This window comes from Eutrigla gurnardus, assembly GCF_963514095.1.
Source record: "Eutrigla gurnardus genome assembly, chromosome: 17".
Taxonomy (NCBI): Eukaryota; Metazoa; Chordata; class Actinopteri; order Perciformes; family Triglidae; genus Eutrigla; species Eutrigla gurnardus.
Window position 1 is genome coordinate 22,094,932 of NC_139928.1, and position 22,759 is coordinate 22,117,690.

The window sequence follows — 22,759 nt, forward strand, 5'->3', positions numbered from 1 at the left end:
TTTTCGACACACTCTACAATCACTTTTTTTGGTGACTTTTTTCGGCACACTATACTATGACTTTTTTTCGTGACTTTTCTCGACACAGTAAACTATGACATTTTTTCCGAAATAGTATACTATGACTTTTTTCGTGACTTTTTCGACATACTATATTTCAAACCTTTTAGTGACTTTTTTCAACGTACTATACTGACTTTTGTCGCAACTTTTTTCGACACACTATCCCATGACTTTTTTTCGTGACTTTTTTTTACATACTATACGATGACTTTTTTCAACACACTATCCTGACATTGCTATAGTATGACTTTTTTTTGGGGGGGGGGGGGGGGGGAGGTGGGGGAATATGACTAAGCCTTTTTATAACTATTTTGCACTCACTACACTCAGATTTTGATTGACACGCGATATAGAAGCATATGTTAGGCTATGCTATAGTATGACTTTTTTTCCCCCTGAAAAAGTTGACCATGGCTTTTTATGGCTGTTTTGGACTCACTACACTGAGACTAGGCGCGTCAAGCGAGATGAGCGATTTTTATGCCTTTTTAACAATTTTAAATATTTTTTTATGAATATATCCTGACTGACTTTTTCATGAATTTTCGACGTGCTATAGTATGACTTTTTTTTTTGGGGGGGGGGATATGACTAAGCCTTTTTATAACTATTTTGCACTCACTACACTCAGATTTTGACTGACACGCGATATAGAAGCATATGTTAGGACTTTTACATCATTTTTACAACATTTTATGAATTTTGTCGATTTTTCACTTTTTTTTCGACATGCCTTTTTTTTCGACTCTTTAACAATTTTAAATATTTTGTTTATGAATAAATTCTGACTGACTTTTACGTGAATTTTCGACATGCTATAGCATGACCTTTTTTTAACAATATGATCAAGGCTTTTTTTTTTTAAGATTATTTTCTTGCATAGACACCTTTGTATTTAGCGGTGGATAGAGAGGAAACATGGAAGAGAGAGGGGGATGTGACATGTATCAAAGGATCTCCAGCCGGGATTCGAACCTGAGGCTGCTGCATATATGCAGACATGGGTAAATGGCATGCATTCTAACCACTCAACCACCTGCCTGCCTGCCATGAATAAGCCTTTTTATGACTGTTTTGGACTCACTACACTCAGATTTTGATTGACACGCGATATAGAAGCATATGTTAGGACTTTTACATCATTTTTACAACATTTTATGAATTTTGTCGATTTTTCACTTTTTTTCCGACATGCTATAGTATGACTTTTTTTTTCCCTGAAAAAGTTGACCATGGCTTTTTATGGCTGTTTTGGACTCACTACACTGAGACTAGGCGCGTCAAGCGAGATGAGCGATTTTTATGCCTTTTTAACAATTTTAAATATTTGTTTATGAATATATCCTGACTGACTTTTTTGTGAATTTTCGACGTGCTATAGTATGACTTTTTTTTGGGGGGGGAATATGACTAAGCCTTTTTATAACTATTTTGCACTCACTACACTCAGATTTTGATTGACACGCGATATAGAAGCATATGTTAGGACTTTTACATCATTTTTACAACATTTTATGAATTTTGTCGATTTTTCACTTTTTTTTCGACATGCTTTTTTTATGACTCTTTAACAATTTTAAATATTTTGTTCATGAATATATTCTGACTGACTTTTTTGTGAATTTTCGACATGCATGACCTTTTTTTAACAATATGATCAAGGCTTTTTTTTTTAAAGATTATTTTCTTGCATAGACACCCTAGTATTTAGCGGTGGATAGAGAGGAAACATGGGAGAGAGAGGGGGATGTGACATGTATTAAAGGATCTCCAACCGGGATTCGAACCTGAGGCTGCTGCATATATGCAGACATGGGTAAATGGCATGCACTCTAACCACTCAACCACCTTCCTGCCTGCCATGAATAAGCCTTTTTATGACTGTTTTGGACTCACTACACTCAGATTTTGATTGACACGCGATATAGAAGCATATGTTAGGACTTTTACATCATTTTTACAACATTTTATGAATTTTGTCGATTTTTCACTTTTTTTTCGACATGCTATAGTATGACTTTTTTTTTCCCTGAAAAAATTGATCATGGCTTTTTATGGCTGTTTTGGACTCACTACACTGATATGAGCTACACTACAGTCTGTTAATGAACCCAGATCAGTGACAGTTGTCATCGCAGCTGCCTGAATGCCGTTACGGCGTGACGTGGTGGTGCTGTTGAACTCCGCACTTTTCTTGGTTATTTTGTTGTTGTTTTTTCTTGGTGGTTTTATGGTAGGGCTAACGGTAGGGCTGACACAATTCTTGATGGGGCTATAGCCCAACCAAGCCCCTCCCTGGCGCCGCCACTGCGCGCAGCACAGTAGACTTGCTCCGCAAGACGCGCGGCCGCAACAATCCTCGCCGCGAGCTCCCGCTACGTTCTTCTTCGTGTACTTTATGCGCTTGATGTTGTTCTGATGCCGCTCTGCCTCGTTAAACCACCATGATGTCGCTTTCTACTTTGAAAACACGGAAAGTTTACACTGTATTTTGTGTGAGCGGAACAGGACATGCATTTATAAGAAAAATGCCGCTGTGTGTCTCCGTCCAAAATCCGCTTTCCTCTTGACATACTATACTATTGACTTTTTTTCGTGACTTTTTTCGACGCACTATACTATGACTTTTTTTTACTTTTTTTGACACTCTATCCTATGACTTTTTTGTGACTTCTTTTGACATACTATACAATTACTTTTTTTTCGTGACTTTTTTCGACACACTATCCTATGACTTTTTTTCACGACTTTTTTCGACACACTATACTGACTGTTTTTCGTGACTTTTTTTGACGCACTATGACTTCTTTGTGCCTCTTTTTGACACACTATACTATGAATTTTTTCGTGACTTTTTTCGACACACTAACCTATGACTTTTTTTCGCGACTTTTTTCGACACACTATACTGACTTTTTTTCGTGACTTTTTTCGACGCACTATGACTTTTTTGTGCCTTTTTTTGACACACTATGCTATGACTTTTTTTCGCAACTTTTTTCGACACACTAACCTATGACTTTTTTTCGCAACTTTTTTCGACACACTATACTGACATTTTTTCGTGACTTTTTCGACGTACTATACTATGACTTTTTTTTACTTTTTTTGACACTATCCTATGACTTTTTTGTGACTTCTTTTGACATACTATACAATTACTTTTTTTTTCGTGACTTTTTTCGACACTATACTATGACTTTTTTTGTGCATTTTTTCGACACTATACTATGACTTTTTTTGTGACTTTTTTCGACACACTAACCTATGACTTTTTTTCGCAACTTTTTTCGACACACTATACTGACTTTTTTTCGTGACTTTTTTCGACGCACTATGACTTTTTTGTGCCTTTTTTTGACACACTATGCTATGACTTTTTTTCGCAACTTTTTTCGATACACTAACCTATGACTTTTTTTCGCAACTTTTTTCGACACACTATACTGACATTTTTTCGTGACTTTTTTCGACGGCACTGGAGTCTCTGTGACATCAAGCAACACAGGGGTACCAGATATTTCAGGGTCTGTTTACTATGACTTTTTTTTACTTTTTTTGACACTATCCTATGACTTTTTTGTGACTTCTTTTGACATACTATACAATTACTTTTTTTTTTGTGACTTTTTTCGACACTATACTATGACTTTTTTTGTGACTTTTTTCGACACTATACTATGACTTTTTTTGCGACTTTTTGCGACACACTAACCTATGACTTTTTTTCGCGACTTTTTTCGACACACTATACTGACTTTTTTTCCTGACTTTTTTCGACGCACTATACTATGACTTTTTTGTGCCTTTTTTTGACACACTATGCCATGACTTTTTTTCTGGACTGTTTTTGACATACTATACGATCACTTTTTTCGTGACTTTTTTCGACACTATACTATGACTTTTTTTTGTGACTTTTTTCGACACTTTACTATGACTTTTTTTCATGACTTTTTTCGACACTATACTATGACTTTTTTTCGTGACTTTTTTACATCACTATACTATGACTTTTTTCGACACACTATACAATTACTTTTTTTCGTGACTTTTTTGGCACACTATACTATGACTTTTTTTGTGACTTTTTTCAACACACTAACCTATGACTTTTTGAATCATCAAAATGAATCATTTTAATGAATTGAATTGAAATTTACATTCTACTACAAGCTGTAGCTGCTCCAAGAAATATTTTGTACTGTATTAAATCGAAAAGCTTAGTAAAGTAATGTGCAACACTTCCAAAACATATCACTTTATTACATTGTTTGAAAAAGAACAAATTAATACGACAAAATCAGACAAATGTACCATCCAAAATTAAAACAAAGAACCAGATTGTGCACTTGTAGTGAAATTTAGATTTTTGTAGTTAGGAACAGAATTTGGTGAAATTGAAGTATGTTTTGAGGCTTTGCTTCTTACAGGCTCGTCACTGCTGTGGACAAAAAATCGAAGCTTGTATGCTTTAGGCCTTACATGTAGCTAAAACAGAAGAAGCAACAGAGCTTATTCAAGGATTGAAAAAGTACATGCATAAGAGGCGATCAGAGAGATGTACTTTTATGCTACTTTGCAACCTGCTCATTTGTTTTCCTGAATGTCAGCAGTTTGGTTAGTATGGGACAACTCATGGGCATGCATGCCTGTCTGGAAGAAGTTTCTTTGGCATCAGTAGCAGCTATCTTTGAAGTTAAACATCTATACAGTATTCTACAATTGTGCCTTGTTTCTGTTTCTCTTTGTGTCTCATAGATCCGTGGTTCAGATGGAGATATTTGAAGACTCCCAAAGATCATGACGCCCGGACATCGGAGAAGCATTGAAACGTGGTCACTGCAGGGTGAAATCTGGATTGTTTCACTGAGCTCTGTTGTCTCATGGGTTTTTGTAGCTGGCAGATTTCTTTCCACCGACCATATAGAAAGGTGGAAGTCTGCTTATACAGGTTGATGGATCACAAAGCCCTTGTGGCCCTGAAAGTCCTCTTGGACCAGCTGGTCCGGGCACACCAGGACTTCCTGTCTCACCCCGTTTTCCATCTCTGCCATCTTTGCCAACGCCAGCTGCACCTGGTGCACCTGGGGTCAAGATACAAAACATGTAAAGGAATAAACTTCACAATAAAATAATTAGCAAATACATGTATGTGTAACTCAGATGTACTTTTGACTGAAAATGTAACCATCACAAAAAAGTATTTTATGACACTAATAAACTATTGCTGTTTTGATGTCTTTTTCATTGATTTAGTATAATATGGCATTTTTATAATATATTGGCAAACTAAACTATTACTTTTTATGATATACTATGAATTTTATGTGACTTTTTATGACAATGTCATGCAATACCATACTTTTATGACCTTGATTACATTTTTATGAGGTTCACAATGTGACATTTCTCCTGACTTAACATGGCACACTATTCTATGAGCTTTAATGATTCACTACACTATGGCAAAGTTAAACTTAAATATTACTGTTTTAATAATATCTTAATAATATACTAGTATATTTTTTGTTTTTTATTTATTATTTTTTTTATTTTTGTCAATGACTTTAAGACTCTTGAATCCAAATCTGACCAAAATCAATGCTTTCCCCTTGATTGTTTAGTGATTATTGCATTAATAAATTGATAGAGATTAGATTAATAAAGAGCAACATTTTCAGGAGTGATGTGCTATGATAATTACAGGAAGGTTGCCTTACCTGGTGCACCCGGTGCACCTGGGCTTCCTTTGATTCCTATACCGTCCTCTCCATTGTTTCCCTTGTCTCCCTTGTCTCCCTTATCCCCGATATCACCTGCAGAACAGAAGAGTACGTAGAGGACAAATGAATGCTAAGATGAAAGTTCTTTCAGTGTGCTTCACCTCAATTTCTTGTCACTTCATCCACTTTATAGGTCCGGGACGGCCTCCAGGAGAATAAAGTGAGCAGCTATCACAGCACCACACCGTATCTATCAAAGTGCTGATGAAACACACGGTACTTGCAAACCAATTAAGGCCTTTTCTCAAGATTGCTGACAGCAGCAGGTTTTGGTTATCTTAACACCGGCTTTGTTGAAGAATGAGTTGTAAAAAAAAGCCCACTTACCTTTCTTGCCTGGTAAGCCGGGAATTCCGAAGAAGCCTGGATGACCTTTGGGACCGGCCAACCCCGGAGTCCCTGCTGGTCCTGCAACTCCAGCAGATCCGGGAGGGCCGGGAGGTCCGGCCAGTCCTGGAGTTCCAGGGGAACCGATGGCTGCCGGCTTCTTCAGAAACTCTTTCATAAACTGTGCCAGTTGTTCTACAAAGACAATGAACAAATCAGCTTTAAGCAGGAAGCAGCCATGATGAGTTGTATATCGTGGGTTAAATATAGGTGAAGATGTGTTTGTCGTATCAAAGCGAACAGACGGCACCTTCAACGACAGCTGAGCACATTTCCCGAAGCTTGTCATCGTTCACTTTGGGGCCCTGTGAATGAATAAACGTGAATACTGTGAGGTTACTGCTGGTTTGCTGCATTGGCAGAACAAACAGTTTAATTGTCATGGCTTAAAGGCAAGAGATGAAAATAATGCCGTCGATCACTCACAGGTAGACCTCTGGGGCCCGGTGTGCCAGGAAGTCCTGGTTCTCCCTCCAGCCCTTGAGGTCCCTGTGGACCGGACAAACCCTCGTGGCCTGACTGACCAGGTCTGCCCTCATCTCCTGTAGCCCCTCTGAGACCCTTCTCACCTCGCTTAAATACAAAATGATACAAACTTGTTGAAAATGATCAATATCTCTATAAAAAGATCCTCATCCCTTTAGTTTTTTAAATAGAAGTGAGAGCAGAAGAGTTTCGTACCACTCCTTTGATTCCAGGAATTCCAGGAGGGCCCTGAAAACACACAACAGTTCGTTGACTTCTTTTAAATCCACTCACAACCAGGAAGTAGTTTTTTCACACACAAGTCATCGAAACACACAAACCTGGTCTCCTTTGACCCCGGGATCTCCGCCTATACCCGTGTCCCCCTGTACACAAAAAGTACAACACGCATCTGAGAAAAAGTGTCATGAACAAAAGTGCTTGAAACGAATAACATGACTAGAGTTCTTACCAGACTTCCCTTTGGCCCCATTGTTCCAATCGGCCCCTAGACAACACATGGGCTATTTTAATTTGATGTACTTCAAAACTGAAGATGCTCATAGTTATGGAAGGTTTGATGTGGTAAAATGAGATTTGTCTAACCTGATCACCTTTGAGTCCAGGATGACCCTTCAGTCCTTTGGCACCAGTATCACCTTTTTCTCCTTGGTCACCCTGGAAACACAACATTTGTATAAACACATATACAACCAGTTTTTTCTCACTTTGTAAAGCATTAAAATGTGGTTTCTTATGTTACATTTGCACTGTTTTACTGTTGTTTTATGTGTAATTTATTTGTCACATGCTGACTTTTAAAATTGCTTTGTTGTTTGGCATTCTCTGGTAATGTTTCTTTCCTGTGCATATGATAATAAACACTTTGAATGTTATGATTTATTCATCAAAGTTTATTAAATGTAAATCAATAATGTCTCACATGGATGCCTGGAGGACCTGCAGGCCCCACCGGTCCTTGTTTTCCTGTTTCACCCTGGAAATTGATTATAAACAGAGTCACACATCAACTTTTTTCTATAAACCAAGCTGAAACCTCTGGAAAGGTCCAATTAAAACATGGACATTAATAACCCGAAGCCTTAAAATGACCAGCTGAAAAGTAAATACACTCACAGTTGCTCCTTTTTTCCCTGGGATCCCATCTTCTCCATTGTCTCCGGGCTCACCCTGAATATGAAAACAGATGCTGGATGTTGAAAGCACAACTTCAGCAGCACATTCATCAAACTAACGGATCAATACACTGAGCGATGTAGGAGGCTTGAAGGGAGACTCTCACCGTTTTTCCAGGAAGTCCGACCGGCCCCGCGGGCCCCTGACCACCAACATCGCCCTAAAGCCAGAAACAGGGATTACATCATCTTCAAAGTCGGAAATCAGTCTATTTTAGTCCGCTCCAGTGAGTTTCTGTCGAGGTCCAACGGTGCTGCCAGGACGTTTTTGGATGCACATTTCTCATCCAATAGGAGGTGATCCTACGTACCTGTGGCCCACCGGGTCCGACTACGCCCTGCTTTCCTGGCAGACCCTAGAAACCGCAACACATCGGGGGAAAGACCCAGAAAATAACGTGTTATTGAAGAAGTTTTAACAAGAGAAAGGTGAACAAAAATATAATTTTTTTTTTTTTTTTAAATAAGATGAGGTCACATGGGAATCTTTCCCCATCCTGTATGACGGGAAGGTGTAACTCAGTTTAGCATTTAAAAAAAAGTAAAAACGTCCTTTTTGTGGCGCTAGAGAGAGAGTGAGGATATCCATGACTTTTAAAGGCAAAAATAGACAAAAACATGCACAAACTAACATCACCTCCTGTTTAAATGGAGGCTCAGTGTGAGTGCATTATTCTACGAGCGCTTGCAGATATTTACTTAGAAAAAAAAAGTCCCCTGTGAGCATTTTGTGTGAGCTGTCGCTTTTCATCTAAAAACATCCCTCTCCGGGAAATAACAGAGGAGATGCTCATCTTCTACGGTGCCGGCTTTAACATTCGAGTCGTGCCTCTCACCTCGCAGGCCAAGGTCGAGGCTCTCCTGGCGTCGGACTTTTCTGTCCCGCTGGTTGTTTGACTTGAATGTTTTATTGATCTGAGCTGCTCTGTGGCCTCAGTTAGTCTCCTTATTCAAAACTTCATCATCACCAATATAGGATATCATTGATAACATATATATTTTTATATGTATAAAATTAAGTTGGACTTACCGGAATACCCACAATCCCCCTGACACCAACAGCTCCAGATGCACCAGCCTCTCCCTGTTGAGTAGAAGAGTATATGTATATAAATATGATCATGATTCTGGTCACTGCTGGTGTCATTTATTTATATGTATATACATAGGTTTAACATGCTGAAAAGTAAAAAGTTCTTGAAATAATAAAGATATTAAATACTGGAAGTAAATATTCACCTTGGCTCCATCAGTTCCAGGAAGTCCATCCATGCCGTCTTTACCAGCTTCTCCCTGTGATGTCACACAGTTAACCAAGTCACTTCTAGAACGACGGTGTGCTAAAGAACGAAGTTCATCGGATCCCGTTTATACTCACAACGTCTCCTTTCTCCCCTGCAGGACCTTGCTCGCCTTGAGCTCCCTCCGCTCCCTAATCAAAGTCAAAAGTTCTTCTTATTGAAAAAGTCTTTGAGATGCTTTTTTTTTTAATGGTGGACTTTAAATCATAGATCTCACCTCGTCGCCCTTCGGCCCCTCCAGACCCGGACGTCCACGGATTCCCTCCACGCCCTGATGGGAGAATCACAGAGTCTGAGAGTCGGTGTTTAAGTTTCATCCTGTAGGAGAATAGAGCTGATCAAACTGAGAGTGCTTACGGGAGCTCCAGGTGGGCCGGTCGGTCCTGGGACGCCGTTGAAACCAGGAGCACCCTGTGAACGGAGAGGAGAAAACAAGTATATGTTAAATTTTTTTTTTTTTTTTTTTTCTTCTCACTTTGTTTTATGATGTGAAGCACTTTGAGTCTGCCTTGTGTATGAAATGTGCTATACAAATAAAGTTGCCTTGCCTTGCCTTGCCTTAAATACACACATTTGTTGTGTATAAAATGTGGTAAAACTTTGGTTAAACTTACTCTGTCTCCCTTCTCTCCAATAGTTCCAGGGAATCCAATGGGCCCTCTTTGCCCCTAAAAGCATGAAAAAAGCAAAACAAAATAAAAATCACTTCCTCTGATAGAGTCCCATATACACACTGAAGAATTAAGTCTCCTTACATCATCTCCCATGCGACCCGGTGGCCCCTGGGCACCTTGCTCTCCATCTTCTCCCTGTGGAAAACAAACATAAAACTAATTAAATAAGATAATCACATGAAGCTGCAATCAAATCACGCATGTGCAAGTCGTTCTGAATCTCTCTCCGTAAGGATATGACAACTATCGCTGCTGGAAAGGAGAATTCACACAGTGGCTTGTTGTCTTTCCAGGTGTAAAAAGCAAAGGAGGGGTATTAAGAGGGGAATAGATATTGTTTCCACTCTCTCTCACACACAGTACCTTCTCGCCAGGAGTTCCATCTTTTCCAGGCACACCAGCCAAACCTGCGTGTCCCTGAAGGCAACAAAAGAATTGTATTAACAATTTTCCCAAAACATATTGGGATTAGATCTGATCTTCAAAGTGTCGCAACTTAAGCTTCCTGGATATTCATGTTTGATTTAAAAGGTGGAATATTGTCCAATTACAACGCTATCATGATGATGTTTAACAAGCACTGCTTACCATGTTCACCATTTTACTTTAGCGTGTTTGCATGCTAACATTTGCTAACACATGCAACGCTGAGGCAAATGGGAAGCATTTAGGAGCTAAATTGGACAAACTGATTTAACGATGCGAAAGAAAAAATAAATGTTGAAGGATCGCTAATTATGACGATTCATCCTCTGGAAACCATGAACATGTGCACGAGATTTCACAACAATCCATATATTGAGATATTTTGGTGCGTGTTATATTTGAATGTTTTATGAAAGTTTGCACTAAAACTTTTTTCTATTTTTATCTCACACAGATTCTAAATGCTCATGATATTTTCCACAATGTCCTAGTTTGCTCAGTGCTTGTTGTCTATGCTTGTTTCTGCTGGAAGCTTGTGAACTCGAGTCACCTGACCCTCAGGAATCCTAGAAATGGAACGTTCCCAACGTTGCCTCATTCACAACTAAATCTCCAATTCAAAAAGCGGAATAAAACTAAATCTAAAAGGGTAATGTAGTCCAGAAAATGCCTCACCTTCAGCCCTGGTACGCCAGCCATTCCCTGTCGGCCGGGAGGGCAGGCAGCCGGACACTGCCAACGGGGGGTCGCACAGACGAGACGGAAAGTCAGATACCCGACAAACACTCTTCATTTGAACAAGAAATTCACTGCCACCAAATCCAAAAACACCGTGCACCCAGGAAACACTTGACAGAGTGAAATACAGATAAAACACTCACAGGTTCCCCACTTCCCTCATTGCTGGCACCAGGCGGTCCCTAAAACACAGCAGAGCGACATCTAAACACAGCCGGCGGCTTTAGATGTCCACCAGAATCCACCGGAGAGAGGCAACATGAAAAAGAGACGGCAACATGCAATACCACCATGCAACGCCACCATGATACATCACCATGCAACACCACCATGCAACGCCATCATGCAACATCACCATGCAACACCACCATGCAACGCCACCATGCAACATCACCATGCAACATCACCATGATACATCACCATGCAACATCACCATGCAACATCACCATGCAACATCACCATGCAACACCACCATGCAACACCACCATGCAACGCCACCATGCAACATCACCATGATACATCACCATGCAACATCACCATGCAACATCACCATGCAACATCACCATGCAACACCACCATGCAACACCACCATGCAACGCCACCATGCAACATCACCATGCAACATCACCATGCAACATCACCATGCAACACCACCATGCAACACCACCATGCAACGCCACCATGCAACATCACCATGCAACATCACCATGATACATCACCATGCAACATCACCATGCAACATCATGCAACGCCACCATGCAACATCACCATGCAACATCACCATGCAACACCACCATGCAACACCACCATGCAACGCCACCATGCAACATCACCATGCAACAACACCATGATACACCACCATGCAACACCACTATGCAACATCACTATTAAACACCACCATGAAACATCACCATGCAACATCATGCAACACCACCATGCGACACCACCATGAAAGAAAGAAAAGTATGATCGTCCGAATGGAGAAGACAAAGTGGCTTTAATTAAAAAAGGTATGCATTTACTGATCATTCAATTTGGTCAACTTTGGCGTAACCAGTTGTATTGTTCTAGATTTGATCTGACCTACGTGGTCTAGGTCTACGAGGAGCCTCTGTGGAGTCATTCAGAGGCATCTTTCTAATAATATCTGTCTGGTTGAAACATGCTATTGATTTTCATATCAGGCCGTATTAACAGTCAGCAGTGAATTATCAGTACCTGCATATTTCCTCTCAGATATGAATGATAAATGATACATTATTAGATGTCAATAAGACGTGGGTTAGTTCTGGTCTTTACCGCAGGCCCCGGTGGACCAGGAAGGCCGGGAGACCCTGCGACGCCGGCAGATCCTCTGGGTCCAGGTTGACCCTACGAGGACAGGGAATATGTTCAGAATATTTGATACCAAGTTCTCACAATGTGACTGATGTATTCCATCATGACATCATCAGATTGTTCACCCTGATGCAACGATGTGGAAGCAGCTCATTTGTAATGACTTTATAAAGTTCCCAACCAAGTAGTTCACATGAAAAGTATCTTTAAAATACAATATTTCCCGCTGATGTGTAGTGGAGTCGAAGTCTTAAGTAGCGTAAAATGGCAATACTTGATTAAAGTACAGTAACAAGTAAAACTAGTACTACATGTGTATGTTTCTGACCTCGGGCCCGATGTTGCCTTCGTCTCCCGGGGTTCCTGGTTTCCCCGACGGTCCCTGTCAGAAACACAAAGAGGTAAACACAGCAGCACAGACGTGTACCAGCTTCTCCACCAGGTTCAACATGCAGCCAAACACGTACAGCGGGTCCTTCGCTCGCCGGTCCCTGGGGAACAAGAGACAAAAATTCGGGATCAGTTGTGCTTCTTCATATTAACAGAGTGGTTTCCATGCATATTGCTTTAAGAAGAGATGTTACACTTACAGGAGGACCTGCAGGTCCAGGAAAGCCAGGAAGTCCCTGCAGTCAGGAAAAAGAACAAACATCACTATACTTCATAAATATATGATGAACTATACCATTACTTTTTATGGCATTTTAATTCATTATATTACGATGTTTTTATGGTACATATTTAGGATTTACTATAATATATATTAAAGCATTTTTCATGACATACTACATGACTTATTTCCATGGCTTACAGTAAATACACAGTATTTGTATATATGTATTATACATTATGACTTACATAACTGTCATTTTCATGACCTTTGATGACAGACTGTATGCCTTACTGTAAATACCACAACCTTTTAACTATATTTGTATAACTTTCAAGAAACGATCAGGAAGTTTTTGATAACATACAATTATATGATTTTCATGACATTTTATGACATTCATTACTTTTTATGAGATACTACACATTTTTATAAAATTTTTCATGACATATTTCCTATAATTGTTTTTTAAATATTGTTTACATGACTTTACTTCATACTATACTATACTATACTATACTATACTATACTATACTATTTCAATGGGACATTATTCAGCATACTATAGTACTTCCTTTCATGACATTCATTACTTATTAAATCAAGTCTTCATATACTATAGTTTACTATAGTTTTTCCTGACATACTCTCCTACAACATTTTTTCATTACTTATAATTGTATACTAGATTAGGACATGTATGCCATTTGCATGACATTCTTGAATTTTTATGACATTTTTATGTTGTTTTTTTGTTTTGTAAAAAAACAAACAAATGGTCACTCACTCGCTCCCCTACAGACCCCCGGGGCCCCATTGGACCAGAAGAACCCTGCAGACAACAAACAGACAATCACACAGACAGTACTGGCAGATATTAGAACGAGTGTGTGTCGGTGGAGGAGGTGATTTATTTTCCTACACTCGCTCCCGGAAGGCCGGCCAGACCTCTCTGTCCAGGAAGACCGATCTCCCCCGGCTCGCCCTTGCTGCCCTGGGAAACAGACACAACAGGAATGAAGGTTTCCTCCTCCTGCACCGGTGCTGAAGATAACACGAGCAGCCACGGACAACATTTTATCGATGAAATAGGGGTTGCTCTCTTGTTTCTTAGACCAATGAGACCCCGAGAAGGCCATGTGGATAAAAAGAGAGTTGGATGGAAAAAGAGCCAGTAAACATGGAAAACCTTCAGGTTCAATCAGTAGCAATGGATCAAAGGTTTCAGGTACAAAATAACTGAATGCATCTCATATTGAAACTGCATTCATTAAAAAGGCTTTTAATATCTAAAACGGCTAATGCATTCTTTCATCCTCATCAATTAGTGTCATAATTTAGAGGTTTTCAAATGTCTGTCATCATATTTTATGACACCATCACACTAAAAACAGAGGGAAAGTATGATTCGATGTTATTGTGGTTGTATTAAAGTAATATATGGTGCTTATTAGATCGCTGCTCCATCGCCCATTTAATACAGGAGCATACAGGCATGAGTCTGACGTCTACTAAAAACATTTCTATCACATATGATGGCCATTATCTTTTTAAAATCCTTCCCAAAGGAAACATTTGAGAGTAAAAGTCTGGCCAACAAAAAGAGCAGCTTCTCTTCTGGGAAGTCAAATGAAAGGCATCAGAAAGAAGTGAAGTATTTGATCAGATAATGGTTGGGTTCCTCATACTTACAGGGTTGCCTGGACTGCCGGTGGAACCTGGAAGACCCTGGAGAGATAAAATAACGTAGTTACAGAAAGCAACAACTAACAGAGAGGATTCAGACAATAAAGGACTTTCTGGATGTGTAGAAAAGAGTCATCACGTATAGGAAACACTTACATCTCTTCCATCTCTGCCGTTCTCTCCGGCGGACCCTCGGGGGCCCTCTGGACCGGGGACTCCTTGGGGGCCTTGGACTGATTTGTCAGGCTGAGAGTGGAGACAGTCAGTCAGCAAACCACAGTGACACGTCTGAATACAAACTTTTAATACATCTCTTCATGAAACTAATGATACATTAATAAATTATAAAAACACCTTCAGGGATTGGATTCATCCAGAACGGTGAATGATATTTGATGTATTGTGCTTTTAAAGCAATACAACATGAATGCTTGTACTAAGGAGGTCGAATTAATTTGATTCTTGCATGCTAATGTAATATTCCTTTTATAGCCTGCATGCATGTTTCTAATTTGGGATATTTCAGGTACATATATCTATATCGATATAGATATATAAATATATCTGTCTCTCTCTAAAACAGCAACCAAGCAAATCCACCACCATTAAAATGAGGTTTTTCAGAAACAAAGCAGTGAGGGAGTTAGGCAACCCAAGCACTCGAGTAGATTATTGGCTTAAAAAAAGAAAAATCACAAAGCAAAAAGGAAGATAAATACCTCAGCATTGGCATACATCTGAAGAAGCAAGAGAAATCAGAGAAAAGGAGAGAGTTAGTGAAAGTAGTCACACACCACCGTCACCAAAAGTGTCAGCAGAAGCCTGTTCATGGTCATAGTAGTGAGTTTGTCATGCTGTCATTTCAATAAACAGCCCGTCGTTCTAACACTCCCCCATGGACAGAACCATCACAGCTCGATGCAGGGATGTTAGCCTGAAATATCTATGTAGAGTGCACCAGGCCAGGAAATACTTCTGTCTACGTGGGAAGTACAAAAACACTTACTACTTTGCATTCATTGCCCTGCAAATTTCTACAGAATTAGTGGGAATACGAGACAGCCGATGAGGAAATACTGTGCGTTTGGGAAATAAGCACCGCATCGGGTCAATTTGGGGTCACGACTCATTACTTTGAACGAGGGGATTCTGGCTGACATTAAACCCGTGTTTGTGTACCTTTCGACATTCCCAGTCATAGTTATGACTTGTTTGTTGACATGAATCATATCGACAATTCAGAAACTGGTAACAAACAAATAAACGAAAAAACAAAACAAGCAAAAACATTTGAGCTATCCAGGAGTTTTATGGATCTTTCTTATAAAGAAGACAGAAGGAAAATGCAGACAGAATAGAAACTCAAAAGTTAGCAGTTTCAGTAGAGGCTGCTAATTCTAGCTAGCTCACGGCTAACGAAGCATTCAACCTGAGAATACAATTTCTGAATTTTAACTTTAATGTTGAAGCTTAAGGAACAAAACAGAAACCCTGAGAATAATGTAAAGAAAAGATGAAGCTGACTCATGAAGCCTGTTGGCTTGAGGGAAACTCTCTTTGTTAGATAGTTAAGCTAACTGACTCGAAGACATCTGGAGAAAAAAAAGGGATAATTTTTCTTAAAATACACCGGTGTTGCCAGGTTGCTCCACCCTTTTGTTCCTCAGCTAAAAATGGGTGGAGAAAGCCACTTTTAATGGTCTTAAACAGCAGGTGGCAGGTGTTATATAGCATTCCTGTCAGCTGATAATCAAGTAGCAGCAGGTAGTATGCCTGTATTAAGAAAGTTATTTCAGGCAGAGCAACATACCTAACCACAAGCATTTACTATCATTATATGTAGCCATTAACAACACTTTTAATTCTCTTTGGCAGCCAACGTGTGTAATTAAGTTTTCAGTTTAGATGTAATCATGCAAAACTGTGTTTTTGTTGCCCACTAACATGCTGCTGACATTAGACGAAAAACATGTTGCACTTGCAGGTTTGGCTTTCTTATATCGAGCTTTTAAATTTGATCAAACCTCCTAGCCAAGTCATGTAGTGTTTGAGTTTTTGGCTCCATGCATTGTGGTTTAACAGCCAATGACATCATGTCTGCTTCCTCCCGAAAACAGCGTCCGAGAACATGTTTTGTAGGGCTAACGTAACTCCAGTCTGCCGTCGTCCAACTTGCAAATGATTCTGGACGAACTGCAACCTCTCGGTGAACTGAAGGAAAACCCGTCTCAGCATTTCTGGGATCCCAATAAACCTGGATAAAAAAACCCACAAACCACAGCAGCAGATGCCGAGCAGATCCCGAGTCCTTGTTACTGTACCTCGGTGGCGGGCAGCTCGCTGCAGCTCTCTCTCTGGGCCCTCTTTGGGTCGCAGTGGATCAGCATCCACTGGAGTTCAAACTGGGGAAGAGGATGGATGTTAATGCAACCTGCTTCATCATGGTGTACTTATTTCTTTGATTCCGTTCCCTCTGTGGCTTGTTGAGCTATTTTGTGCAAGGATTATTTTTTTCTCAACTGGAACCCAGCTGAGCGGCTTTGCTGTGAAAGCAGCACTTTAGAATTATAGAGGAGCTCAGCACACATATAAATCTGAACCCGTTTAGCACCATTTCATTAATAGAGTAGGGTCGTGAATCTCCGTCCTCGCTTACCACCACAGAGATGTCGGGATCGGCGTCCAGCCTGCCGATCAGAGTGTCTCCCTCCGTGTTGATGGGACCTTTGCCTTTGATGGGTCTCTGGTCCACAGGCTGGCAGTCCACGTACAGGGTGACCTGGTCCCGCTCCACGCCGATCATCACCTTGTGCCACTTGGTGTTGAAGAGCACGGAGAGACCGGGGAAGGTGACGGTCTGCAGGTTGCCGTCGGCGCCCATCAGGAAGTACTCCAGGGCCTGCTGGTCCCCGTTCAGCCTCAGACCGGCCTGCTTGTTGCCGTCTTCGTCCACCACCTGCCAGACGTTCCACACCTTGTTCACCGAGCTCTTGATCATGCGGAAGGTCACCATGAAGGAGTACTCGTCGGGGAAACCGCGAGGAAAGTTCAGCCTGGGAGGGAAATCAATCACAAAGGGTTCAAGTCTTTAATAGACGTCTCTCACTTCGCCGGGGGTCATAATTCTCAAAATATCCTTGATGTCAAAGTTAATTCACGATCACAAACTCAACACTCAGCAAAGCGATCATCACAAGATTAAAAATAACTTCCGTCTTTGACAGTCAAATACAACTAAATTAAAGCTGCACGCTTCAAAGAAACGGGGGCGTTGCTATCACATCAAAAAAATGAGATACGGGGGAAAGAGGCTGCGCCGGTGCATAAATCACCGCTTCAATTACAACATGCAGACCTGGTTAGGATCCACAGTCTGGTGTGACTTTTTAACGAGCCAGATTCTCAGTAGGTGGCAGCCTGCGTGGATGGGCGCTGCAGCCGGACTTGTAAACGATCAAGGCGAGGCAATAAAAAAAAAAAAGAGTTTCCTGTAAGCCAGTTAAAACAAATGAAGACCACTCTCTAGGTTTGCCTGAGGTGAGAAAGTGTAAAGTATGTGCAGATTTTGTCCCTGCAGAAAAGAAGTGGGAGGGAGCCCGGCACCGAGCCCTGCCGCCGGGACGGACTTCAAAGCCACGCCACTCGTGTGTGTCTGTGTGTGTGTGTGTGTGGGGGGGGGGGGGATAAACATGTATTTACATTCAGTGTGACAGGCCCGAGTGGTGTCGGTGCAGGGTGCCAGCCGACTTACATAACAGCCGAAGGAAAGCTGGCCCTGCAGGAAGAGATTAGCTGAGAGGGAGAGAGAGAGAGAGAGAGAGAGAGAGAGAGAGAGAGGTGCAGGCCCACTGGAAAACACTGGGAGACATCTTTATGTAAAGTGGTTGAAGCCATTAACCTGCACGCTCTCTGCTGAGACCAATTTTGTGAAATTAAAGTCTTGAGCACAATGCCCTTTGATTGTTAAATAAAGTAGAAGGAGGATGTACATGTTTCTTTTTTTGGTGATGATGCGGTTTCTACTGTACACTGGGCAAAGAGGGGATCCGCAACCGGGACCACGGACCTCAAAGGGGACCCCCGGATCAGTATTTGTCAATCGATGAATTGAAAAGGAAAACTCAGATTCGTCTTGAAAAATAGCCGGGATGATGTCATCGCGACAGACAGCGTTACAAACAGGCGGTGTGGAATTTGAAAAACGTGGGCGTTCACCTGGGTCTAATGAAAGACTCTATTGAGATGCATGATGGGAAAATGTAGGGTCCAGCATTTTAAGTGCTTACAAAGGGACTAAAAGTTGTTGCTTAATGTGAAAAGTCTCACACTTTATGGAAGCGCAATGAAAGCAGATGGACCTTTAATTATATTATAATATATTAAATAATTATTATATAATGCCTGGATACTGGTGTGAATTAATCAAAAACATTGTGAGAAAGATATGTTTGGTTGCATTATGTGAAATCTAGAATTCTGGGCTTTTTTTTAAAAGCTTGATTGATCTCAGCCTCCTCTGGTCACATTAGGGGGCCCACGTCTTTTGTTTGCCCCAGGATCCCCAAGCGGGTTAATCCGGCCTCTTCGCCATGACCAACCTTTAATTAAAAACTAGGAATCAGTGGTGTCTTTGTTCAGGTCTAGACCCCCTGAAGGAGCATGCAAAGAATGCTTCTTTACTGTACATTTCCCGTAGAAACAAACCGGGGTCTCAGGGTCCAAATAGTGGTTTTCCCAAATCCCCCACCCAACGTATAGACAGAAATACCTCTCCTCTGCCTTTCTGCACGCTCCAATAGGTTCAGACACGTTTGTCTCCCGCAATTATATGCTGCTCGCCACGCGGTAACATCTGTGTCGGACCTGTAATAATGCAACACCTGCATCGGCTACCTCTCCACATTGGTGTGCGTGTTTTTTATTTGTTTTCTTAAAAACCCTCTTTTACTGTACTCACATGGTTGGAATTTGGAAGTTGGCCTCCCTGTCGAGGCGGTAGGCCACCTGGAGGGACGTGGAGCCGTCCACCTTCCTCACGCCTTTCAGAGGGATCACATCCAGCTGGAACTGGGTGATCAGATCAAAACCTGCAGAGGAAGTACATGATGGTGGAGTAGCAAGTAGAGGTCAAAGCAACATTAGCATTATGACTTCATGAGTTTCAGCGTATGCAGCGATTATCCTTTTAATGGTTTAGATCAGAGGTCTTCAACATTTTTCAGGCCAAGGACCCCCAAGGCCTATAGTGATAAAAAATAATGGATGGTCCTATCTAAGTAATGTGTAATGATGTATTTGTAGAATGCTAAGATTTTTAAATTCTAAACTAGCATTTCTACATCACAATTTCACAAATAGGAAGATTTATTTTCATTTTTGGAAGAAAAAAAGTTTGGGATCCAAATAATTTCAGGGACCCTCTACAGTAGCTCTGCGGAACCCCTAGTGTTCGAGACCCCTGTTGAAGATCTCTGGTTTAGATGATGAAGTTCATGCTTTTATAAAACCTTCAATTTCAGGTTATGGAAGATCTTTCATTTGCTATTTTCTGGAAACCAAGAAGAAGTTACTTTGTTATTACAACAACCTTGTTTTGGCATCAAATCATCTCAGACAAACAAACCATTATGTCTCGTCAACGTAGTTTTCTTTCATGACAATGAATCTCCTGTGAAATAAACACCCTTTTCTGTGCAACAATGCATTACTTTTACAAACCACAGAGCAGCATGGCGGCAGATGTGTTTGGGCAACGAGCAATTACAATGTTGCTGAGTTTCCATCTTAAATTCTGCACGGCTCAAGTGGAACAAGTTTATTTGCCCTTTGGAGACATCAGACCTCATTAACTAGTCCCACCCTTCCTTTGGATGGTAGATTTTCTATTTCAGGGGATTTTCAAGGCAACTATCAACATTTACCTGGAAGGTCATCTTGTCCGCTTCGCATCGGTGGGCACACGGTATCGCCATCCAATCGGTTGAGGTCGAGCTCTGATTCGACGAATAAAACAACAAAGCAATTGTCTTGTTATCATTTTAAATATATATTAAAACATGTTTTAGAAAAGAATGTCAAAAGCAAAGTTTTAAATATCAGAGGGGACTAAAGTCACAATGAACTGTGCTGCATTTTTTAAACAGAGTTTCTCCTACATATTCACACAATCACACTCATGAAAATATCCAAATATAGAGGTTATACAGGTTCATCTAATTTTCTGGCACGCCCCAAACATTTCGTCCCCACATTGAAGCACACATCACACGGTTTATTTCTTATCTATTTATTTGCTTTGAGCCTCACAGTGTTTAAATGCTAGCACACACATTTTCACATTATAACGTTAAGTTATTAATTTTCTGTTTATTAATCAGTTTGTCCTTTCCGTTACCATGCTTGTTGGGTGGATCACTTCCTGGTGGATCACTTCCTGGTAGAGAAAAAAGGCGAGGCCAAGGGTGGAGGACTGTTAAATCCTGTTGGCTGCCCATCAGGGTCATACCATGCTGCCATTTTGGAGGGGGGGGGGGGGGGGGATTTTGGTTTATATTTTTTGTGTTGACGTCCATCTTGTTTTCTCCTTGTGTGTTATTTGTTTTGGCCAAGCAAATGTAAAGTTGTTTCATTGCTGTTATTTTAATTATAGCTCTATTATGCGTTTATGGGCCGAGATATTAACTTCTTGGTTCGTGGTGTTTTGGTTTAGTTGCGTGTTTTGGGTAAATAGAAACCCAACACACAGCCATGAATCATCACAAACATTTTGGAGGGTCAACAAGGCAGGTGAGCCGCTTTCCTTTCATTATTCATGTGGATGATTTATCAAGATGGAAAGTTTCCCTTTGGTGGAAAATGCAACCGATCGTTATTGTTTCTCAGTTCTGTGAAAACAAATCTATATTTTTGATGTGAAGTAGAGTTTTCCTTTTGCTTGTCTACAAAATAAAATCTCTCTATCTCTCTAAATATCCATCCATCCATCCATCCATCTATATATATTTATATATTGATATTTGGCGCCAGTATATCGATAACGTGTCGCTGCAGGGAGTATCGCAATATTCCAATAATACGGTATATCGTCCCACCACATCTATCTATCTATCTATCTATCTATCTATCTATCTATCTATCTATCTATCTATCTATCTATCTATCTATCTATCTATCTATCTATCTATCTATCTATCTATCCATCCATCCATCCATCTATCCATCTATCCATCTATCCATCCATCATTAGCTGTTTAGTAGTTCGGTCCACATTTGAAGGATCCCAAAACAATTATATCCAGTGGAAAATCAATTATTTGGATGTGTCAGAAGAGGGGGCTATCCAGGGGGAAAGCCTCTGAACACCCCCCACCACACACATACACACACACACACACACACACCTATGAAAGGAGGATGGTGACAGCCCCTCCCCCCTCTGTCAATAACCCTGAGTCAGCTCGTTTACTGTGCAGCGTGAAACACAACACATCTGGGAGCCGTTTCCCCCCAGATCCCCACATAACTGCTGAGAGATGAGATAAAGTGGTGAGACGGTATTTATAATCCCACGTTTATTACCGCTGAAACACTTATCTGACTGCATGCGGGCCTCAAGTTGTTAAAAGTTACTGCCTACCGCGGCATTACGCTCAGAAAGCAAGTCATTAGTGCGACGGGCGGGAGATGAACCGCAGTTTAACATGTCACATGCAAAGTGCACGTGTGTGTGTGTGTGTGTGTGTGTGTGTGTGTGTGTGTGTAGTAACAAGGCAAGTTAGATTCACCGCGTGTCCCCAAACGCCACACGAGGACAGATTTGTGATTATGAGAGAGGGGACGTTTTTAATCTGATTTAATCCCACGACACACAGCGGCGCCGTGTGTCGGCTGTTTCTGTCCCTTTTTTTCCCTTTTGTGAGTCCTGATAAAAGAGAACGACCTAGCAACGGTCAACACGCATATCTGTCTCTGTGTTTACAGGACAAACAGTTTCAATGGTGACATTCATGCACGGTACACTGAGGGTCAAACTCACGTCCAAGAGCCGGAGACAGGAAGAGGGACAGCAGGGCCAGGCAGACAGGTGAGA

General features: G+C 40.9%; 1 protein-coding gene across 1 annotated transcript; it reads right to left on the minus strand.

Moving 5' to 3' along the window:
- Nucleotides 1-4,415: 4,415 nt before the first annotated feature.
- Nucleotides 4,416-22,759, minus strand: col9a1c (collagen, type IX, alpha 1c). The gene is made up of 37 exons (XM_084031899.1): nt 22,706-22,759; nt 20,592-20,663; nt 19,628-19,757; nt 17,327-17,723; nt 16,992-17,072; nt 15,390-15,407; nt 14,827-14,916; nt 14,677-14,712; nt 13,907-13,978; nt 13,772-13,816; nt 12,965-13,000; nt 12,842-12,865; nt 12,703-12,756; nt 12,336-12,407; nt 11,180-11,218; nt 10,974-11,030; nt 10,236-10,289; nt 9,954-10,007; nt 9,813-9,866; nt 9,556-9,609; nt 9,416-9,469; nt 9,276-9,329; nt 9,137-9,190; nt 8,928-8,981; nt 8,209-8,253; nt 8,005-8,058; nt 7,839-7,892; nt 7,645-7,698; nt 7,308-7,379; nt 7,174-7,209; nt 7,043-7,087; nt 6,918-6,950; nt 6,663-6,809; nt 6,487-6,541; nt 6,177-6,371; nt 5,787-5,882; nt 4,416-5,150 (listed from the first exon to the last, which is right to left on the minus strand). Exons 2-37 carry the CDS (start codon nt 20,617-20,619, stop codon nt 4,948-4,950), a joined length of 2,700 nt encoding a protein of 899 aa, XP_083888025.1. The 5' UTR covers nt 20,620-20,663; nt 22,706-22,759; the 3' UTR covers nt 4,416-4,947.

Coding starts and splice junctions, on each gene's coding strand:
- col9a1c (XM_084031899.1), bottom strand. CDS start 20,619: ATGCGAAGCGGACAAGATGACCTTCCAG. Junction 10,290..10,973: donor CTGGCGTACCAGGGCTGAAG/GTGAGGCATTTT, acceptor TGTTGCCTTCAG/GGACACGCAGGTTTGGCTGG. Junction 9,867..9,953: donor CGGGTCGCATGGGAGATGAT/GTAAGGAGACTT, acceptor TCATGCTTTTAG/GGGCAAAGAGGGCCCATTGG.